Source organism: Leucoraja erinacea, chromosome 7 (assembly GCF_028641065.1).
Source record: "Leucoraja erinacea ecotype New England chromosome 7, Leri_hhj_1, whole genome shotgun sequence".
NCBI lineage: Eukaryota > Metazoa > Chordata > Chondrichthyes > Rajiformes > Rajidae > Leucoraja > Leucoraja erinaceus.
In genome coordinates this window covers 10,050,429-10,059,045 of record NC_073383.1, presented here as the reverse complement: position 1 = coordinate 10,059,045, position 8,617 = coordinate 10,050,429, and the positions used below count along the sequence as shown (strand labels likewise).

The 8,617-nt window shown below is 40.0% G+C and overlaps 1 protein-coding gene across 2 annotated transcripts in view; it reads left to right on the top strand.

Annotated features, from left to right (window-relative positions):
- Positions 1–2,936: 2,936 nt before the first annotated feature.
- The window catches only part of hibch (3-hydroxyisobutyryl-CoA hydrolase), a 139,387-nt gene continuing 133,706 nt past the window's right edge, over positions 2,937–8,617 (top strand). The window contains exon 1 of one of the 2 annotated variants that reach the window (XM_055637766.1): positions 2,937–3,088. In XM_055637766.1, coding sequence (XP_055493741.1) covers positions 2,952–3,088 — 137 coding nt within the window. In that variant the 5' untranslated portion in view covers positions 2,937–2,951. Of the gene's footprint in view, positions 3,154–8,617 lie in introns of both variants that reach the window. The other variant, XM_055637767.1, reaches the window with a different exon arrangement.

Genomic DNA, 8,617 nt, shown 5'->3' with positions numbered 1-8,617 from the left:
CGATGCCCTGGTGTGGAACACCTCATCCTGGGAGCAGATGCGGCGTAGACGGAGGAATTGGGAGTAGGGGATGGAGTCCTTACAGGAAGCAGGGAGGGAAGAAGTGTAGTCCTGATAGCCATGGGAGTCAGTGGGTTTATAGTGGATGTTGGTCAGAAGTCTATCACCTGCGATGGAGATAGTGAGGTCAAGAAATGGTAGGGAAGTGTCGGAAATGGCCCAGGTGTATTTGAGTGCCGGGTGGAAGTTCGTGGTGAAGTTGATGAACTCAGTGAACTCTCTGACTTCATCAACTTCACCACTAACTTCCATCTGGCACCCAAATACACCTGGACCATTTCCGACACTTCCCTACCATTTCTTGAACTCACTATCCCAGAACCACTAAATGTCCTGTATTCAATCTGTATAATTTGGTTGGACCCAAATTTGGTCCGCTTTGGTTGGACCCCCAATGCAGAAGAAACATCTTTAGCCCTGACATCAGTCTGAAGAAGGGTCTCGACACAAAACCTTCTCTCCAGAGATGCTGCCTGTAATGCTGAGTTACTCCAGCATTTTGTGTTCCACTCCCCTGACATTAGTCTGATCCTACAGATCCTTAGCCTTTGCTGGAACAGCAACTGCTACGTCTGCCAATATCACCATCAACAACTCTTCATGAACATTGAGTAGACTGATACTAGGTCCTCCTCCTCTTGAAACAACAAGCCCAGTAACAGGTACTTGTTGCCAATGATGCTTCACTATTTCAATGTTAAGCATCATTCCATTATTATTGTATTGATGTTGGGAAGCTTTTAGTGTCCAGAATTTCTAGAGTCTCTGCCAGCAGCTTGTTTTGGTTATTTGCCAGAGCAAATTTCAGTTATAACTGAGAGTGAAAGTGTGGTGCCCCCTGCCCTTCTTTGCCAAGCCTTAACTCAAGGATCTTTACTCCACAGGGTTAATTACATGCTGGGTCATTGTGTAGTCAGATTGGAGGCTCTGGGACATGGTAGTTGGGAGTAGGGACCAGGGACCCTTCGTTCTGCACCCTTACTTTCAATGCTTTATTGCCAATAAACATTTTCATTTTTTAATTTAGTTTTTAGAGATACAACATTGAAACAGGCCCTTCAGTCCACTGAGTCCCGGCCGACCATCGATTTACACTATGTGTTTCAGAAGGAACTGCAGATGCTGGAAAATCGAAGGTAAACAAAAATGCTGGAGAAACTCAACGGGTGCAGCAGCATCTATGGAGCGAAGGAAATAGGCAACGTTTTGGCCCAAAACATTGCCTATTTCCTTCGCTCCATAGATGCTGCTGCACCCGCTGAGTTTCTCCAGCATTTTTGTGTACCATCGATTTACACTAGTTACCAGAGGAGGATGATGAGGAAGGTTCTATAATGTAACCCTAGGTTTTTGGTGTAGGATTACCCCAGTTACTGTGGGCTGTGGGTAATAATCGGGCAACAGTTGAGTTCTTTACTTTTCTTTAATCACAGGCAATCACAGTAGCAGGTAATTCAACATGCAATATCTCTATGTGTCCACCAGGAGCTTTTGGTGCTACACAAAATAAATTCCTAATACAACAATTGCCAGTAAGAATCAAACATAATGTGGGGCACCTCCGCTCAGTCCGCAAGAACCTACCTGAACCCCCGGTGGCTCAGCACTTCAACTCCCCCTCCCATTCCCAATCCGACCTCTCTGTCCTGGGTCTGCTCCATTGCCAGAGTGAGCAACACCAGAAATTGGAGGAACAGCACCTCATATTCTGCCTGGGTAGCCTGCGTCCTTATGGCATGAACGTTAAATTCTCCCAATTTTGCTAGCCCTTGCTGTCTCCTCCCCTTCCTTAACCCTCGAGCTTCCTTAACCCTCCCATCCCCCCGCCCTCGGGCTCCTCCTCCTCCCCTTTTTCATTCCTTCTCCCCCCCCCCACCCCCTATCAGTCTGAAGAAGGGTTTTGGCCCGAAACGTCACCTATTTCCTTCGCTCCATAGATGCTGCTGCACCCGCTGAGTTTCTCCAGCATATTTGTGTACCTTCAAATTTTCCAGCACCTGCAGTTCCTTCTTGAACATAATGTGGGGTAAAACTGACTCACAAAAATCTTATGCAACAATAATAATATAATTAGTAGCAATAACAATAATACCGTACAGTTAACAACACAAATATAATATAATAAATTAAAATTACAATAACAATTTTTTTTGTTTGGAAATAGTGTGGAAACAGGCACTTCGACCCAGCGAGTCCTCGCTGACCAGCGATCACTGTACACTAGTACAATCCTACACACATGAGGGACAATTTACAATTTTTACTGAAGCAAATTAACCTACAAACCTGCATCTTTTTGGAGTGTGGACACCCGGAGAAAACTCCCGAGGTCACGGGGAGAACGTACAAACTCCTTACAGACATCACATGTAGTCAGGATTGAACCAGGGTGTCTGGTGCTGTAAGGCAGCAATACTACCGCTCTGCCACTGTGCCGCACCCATTTTAAACGGGCTCATCTAGGGTTTGAACTTGGGACCTCTCGCATAATAAGTAATTTTTCTCCCAAAGTGGAATTCATACTAATAGACCAATGAGCCTGGAGCACTACAACTAAACATTTAAAAGATATTTGGACAGATATACAGATCCGAAAGGTTTGGAGGGATATGGATCAAATGCAGGCAGGTGGGACGAGTGTAGATGCGGCATCTTGGTTGGCGTGGGAAGGTTGGGCCAAAGGGCATATTTCCTTGCTGTGTGACTCTGTGCCATTAATGCTATGCTCATGATATTCTGTCTCATCCACTACATAGACATAAGAGGAAATTTTACAGAGGCCAATTCTCCTACTAATGTTATTGCTTTCTTGCTTCCATTTCAAAGTTTTCAGCTGTTTGTCATTGGAAATGATGTGCAATTTTTTAATGATAAAAAAAAATCTCCTCGCCATGGTTGTAATTCATCCTGCGCCTAGGGGGCGCTGTAGTGGGCAGGAACAGGGCAGGATCTGGGAGGAGCGAGTGGCCGGCGAGCGAGATGATGTCAGAGTGAGCGTGACGTTGACAGCGGCGAGTGGAATCTCTGGGTAAAGTTTGGAACGTTGTGTAGCAGTTTCGGGATGAGTGTCTGGGGCTTTGGTCCTTGGCTCAGGTGGGTCGCTGGTTGTTGAAGGGTATTTATCGCTGCAAGATCTATGCAGTGCTGGGAATGTTGCTAAAAAATGCTGCACTGTCACGATTGATCCCCGTCTCAAGTGCATTGCGGTCATATTTCGAGCTTTGTTAACATTGCAGTCGGAAGAAGGGTCTCGACCCGAAACGTCACCCATTCCTTCTCTCCAGAGATGCTGCCTGTCCCACTGAGTTACTCCAGATTTTTGTGTGTGTCTATTTTCGGTTTAAACCGGCATCTACAGTTCCTTCCTACATGTAAACAGTCCCTTTAAGGGCAGGCAGTGCTAACTTCAGTGTGACCTAAGTGAGAAATATTAATAAGGGACACGATTTTTTCTTTTTTGCATTTCTTATTACATATCATCTATTGTTGTTACACCCATTTTCTCTAGTACGCCCATAGTCTAAAATGTACCTGCCATTGGCATGTGCCAGCGACCCTTCTTTTCAATTTCCAAAATACTGCACTTGCAACTTTTCAATTACCACGGAACCTTTAGTGGGTTGGGATCCTAGGACGCACATATCATGTACCCTCAAATTCCAACACCTCTGTGCATCTTGCATCACACCCTTTACTATTCCAAAGAATAGCAACACAATGTGTGACGGTTCCACATGTGGAGTAATTGAAACAGAATGTATATAAATGAGGATGAAGTTGATGGACAAATAGGGTATTTATAAGACAATATGGCCAACCGAGTTTTAAGTCAGGAGTTAATCAACGATGACCTTCAGGAAAACAGCAAGAAGACACAGAAGAAATTGAATGTGCATAAATATGGATGTTGGTTCTTGTGGCATTAGGGATATTCTGTATCATGGAGTGTGGGAAGAATAAAGTTGGGGATGAGATCTGTGAGTTTGAAACTCACCTTTGTATCAAACAGCATGTTTACATATATTCAGCCTATGCAAGTGTCTGGACTATGAAATAAAACTTTGGCGAAGGAGCAGGAAGGAATTGCGAGTGGCCCCACAATCAAATTGGAGGATGTTCAGCTTCCTTGATGTGTGTTTATAAATAATACTTTATTGTGTGGTGGGACTTGATATGATTCTTTCTTCAGTTTTGCGAGGTGAATTGTTAATTGAGAAATTCATATTTGGCAGTAGATAGCAAAAGGAGTTGTCAGTTGCATTTGTATCAGTTGAATTTAATGAGAATGGTGAGGACTTTTCGACAGGTGTGGCCAAGATGAATAATGGAAGAAAGGAAGGGAGTGGATCTGTTCGAATGGTTCATATCACGGGGCAAAAAAACATTTGGTGCAGAGATTAAATGGGGTGTGGGATGGGCGAAGCAATTTTCAATGTACTTGGGTGGATAAGATAAAGATTGGTGAGATGCAGAGCAAGCTGAGTTATCCAAAGAAGAGCGTGTCTGAGGAGTGGGACATTGATGCAAGGTGTGATTTAGTGAACAGAGTCACACTGTACTGGGTCGGGTGGCTGGGATGCCAAAGTGGTAGAAAATACAGCCAGGATAGACACAATTTAGGATAGACACCAAATGCTGGAGTAACTCAGCAGGTCAGGCAACATCTCTGGAGAAAATGGATAGATGATGTTTCTGGTCAGGACCCTTCTTCAGGCTGATTGTAGGGGGAGGAACATTTAGGAACAAGGTTTTGCCATCCTTCTTCTGGTTTTCTGCCATGGTCATGTTAAATACAACCATCCATAACAAGGATTTGGAAGCAGAATGTCTGGAGAGAGCTATGTAAGGGGGAAGTGAATGCTGGGTTTACGAGGTAAGCCTTCTAGTAGATAGGTGCATGGAGACATAGGGAATCTGGAATTATTGCCACAGATAGTGGTGGAAGCCAATTCTTGGGGTATTTTTAAAGCGGAAATTGATAGGTTCTTGATTAGGAAGAAGATCTAAGATTATGGGAGAAGGCAGGAGAATGGGATTGAGACATAGGAGCAAAATTAGGCCATTCAGCCCATCGAGTCCCCTCTGCCTGCATGTGATCCATATCCTTCCATTCCCCGCATAGCCACATGCTTAATAGCCTGTTAAATGTTATAGAGTGATACAGTGTGGAAATAGGCCTTTGGCCCAACTTGCTCATACCAGCCAACATGTCCCAGCTACACTAGTCCCACCTGTCCGTATTTGGATCATATCCCTCCAAACCTGTCCTATCCATGTACCTGTCTAACTGTTTCTTAAATGTTGGGATAGTCCCAGCTTCAACTACCTCCTCCGGCAGCTTGTTCCACACACCCACCACTCTTTGTGTGAAAAAGTTACCCCTCGGATTCCCATTAAATCTTTCCCCCTTCACCTTAAACCTATGTCCTCTAGTCCTCGATTCACCTACTCTGCGCAAGAGACTCTGTGCATCTACCCGATCTATTCCTCTCATGAACTTATACACCTCTATATAAACAACGCTCATTCTCCTGCGCACCAAGGAATAGAGTCGCAGCCTACTCAATCCACTATCATATCTAATTTTTTTTTTAAACAACTTGCCCAGATTATTCCAAATTACAAAACAAGCACACTTCGAATTTGGGGATAAGCCACATAAACTACTTGCGAGGCAACTGAAGCAACAAGAAAAAGAAAAAACTATTACTAAAATTAAATCGGATAAGGGTGAGTTTCTAACATTGCCTAAGGATATTAATAAGAGGTTTGCCCAATTTTATCATAATTTATATACATCTAAAATAAATACAGATGTAAGTAAAATTACAAATTTTTTAGATAATTGCAAGCTCCCAAAATTGGATAGTTTAGAACAAGAGCAATTAGGAGCGCGGATTACTAGTGAAGAAATAAAACAAATAATAAACTCACTGAAAAATGGGAAGACCCCAGGACTAGTAATGAATTTTATAAAAGATTTCAGGAGTCAATTATACCAAGATTATTCAATTTATACATGCAGGCTTATACTGAAAATAAACTACCAGAAACCCTAGCAGAAGCAACAATAACGCTTATACCAAAAAAAGATAAAGATTTAGATGAACCGGGTTCTTATAGAGCTATTTCACTTCTAAATACGGATCAGAAAATTTTAGCAAAGATTCTAGCTAGAAGGCTAAATAATTATATTAACAATTTAATAAATACGGATCAAACGGGATTTATACCCAAAAGACAATAATTTAATAATTTGAGAAGGCTTTTCAATATAATGTACTCTCATAATGAGGACAATGAAGATATTTCAGTTGTCACGCTGGATGCAGAGAAGGCATTTGATCAAGTAGAATGGCAGTATTTATACAAGGTACTCCAAAAATTTAATACGGGAGAGAATTTTATTAGATGGGTTAAACTACTTTACGATAGACCTACGGCAAGAATATTAACTAACAATACGCTATCTCCAAAATTTTACTTATCAAGGGGTAATAGGCAAGGGTGTGCCTTATCACCATTGCTATTTGCCCTTATGATAGAACCGCTGGCCAAAAGGATTAGAAATCACCCGAATATTCACGGATATAACACCAAGGACTCAAAGAATAAAATTTCATTATATGCTGATGATATCCTTTTATATATTACTAATACACAAACGAGTATACCCACCTTATTAACACTAATTGAGGAATTTGGCTCTTTTTCAGGATATAGAATAAATTGGAATAAAAGCAAAATTATGTCTTTAAAACCACAGGATTCGAGACACTTACTAAAATTCCCCTTCAAAATTGCAACAGAAAAATTCAAGTATCTGGGTATTCAAATTACGAGAAGACACAAATCATTATTTAGTGCCAATTTTATACCATTATTAAATAAACTGAATGATACGATTACATTTTCGAAAACGCTTCCGCTCTCATTGATAGGTAGAATTAACGCTATAAAAATGACTTTCTTACCACAATTAATATATTTGTTTCAAGTGATCCCAATATATATTCCAAAATATTTTTTCAAAAAACTAGATTCCACTATCACTAATTTTATATGTGACTACAGAACACATAGAATTCAACGAAAGCATTTGTGCAAATCTAAAGAAGTTGGGGGTTTATCATTACCTGACTTTATGTATTACTACTGGGCAGTGCATATTAAGAACATAATGTACTGGCTGGATAGTTCCACTCAGCAGTTGGAGTGGATAAGAATGGAGAAAGAGGAGTGCTATCCACACGATATAGGAACGATCCTGCTCTCACCGATAAAATTGAATAGTATAATATATAAGAAGAACCCAATTATTCACAATATAATAAGAATTTGGAAACAAATAAAAGTATCCTTGAAATTAAATAATGTATCAGTACTAATCCCACTATTGAACAACCCCGCATTCAAACCTTCTCTCATCGACAACACATATCAACAATGGGATAGACTGGGGATTAGGAAAGTAGGGGATATGTATGAAGTGGGAACATGAGCTAATGATAAAGATCTCGAAGGATAGATGGGAAAAGTATTTGATGAATACATATAACTGTTCTATTAATGCAAGACATCATTTAATTCAATTCAAATTATTACATAGACTATATTATTCAAAAACGAGGTTGAATAAATTTTATCCAAACGTCTCTCCCAGATGCGATAAATGTTTGTTTCAAATATGTGCTGATATAACACATTCATTTGTAGGATGTACAAAGTTGAATAAATTTTGGAGTGATATATTTGATATATTTACAAATCTTTTCAAGTCAAGAATAGAACCCAAAACGGAATGGATTATATTTGGAATAATAGGATAAGTTACCAATTTAAATAAAGACCAAATGGTTTTTTTTAAATATGGGTTAATAATTGGAAAGAAATTGATACTTAAATTTTGGAAAAATACAACCATACCAACTGTTAAAATGTGGATTAGGAATATGATGGACATAGCACGCCTTGAAGAAATGAGACTCCGACTAATAGATAAATATGACCAATTCTTAAGGAGTTGGTCTCCTTTCATCGACTTTTTGGAATCATGTGATGCAGCGGTACCGTAAAGATTGCTGATTTCAGTTCATGACGCGGATAGATCTACATCTCCGAATACAGATTTGAAAAATTCTCTTTTAAGGGGCCGCCTCTTCTATTTCTACTTACCACTTTTTCTTTTTCTTTTTTATTTTTTATATACACACTTCACGTTTTTCTACTCTCTACCATCTATTTTTCCACTTTTTCCTCTTTCTATTGTTTTCTTTTTCTTGTCTTGCTTACTTCCTTCTCATAACATAAAACTAGAGGTTGTACATAGAATGGATTACGGTATTACATAGTTGGTACCTAAAATTAGGTTCCAATGTACTGTTTTGTACTGTATTAACTTCTAATAAAATAAACAAAACAAAAAAACAAAACCAAAAAAACCAAAAAAAAAACCAACTAGCCCAGCACATTCTCATCTCAGTCTGAAATTTGTAGTTCTGGGTTCCACTCCTGACAATTGCAATATCTGTACCAAAATCCATTGAAGTATAACAAC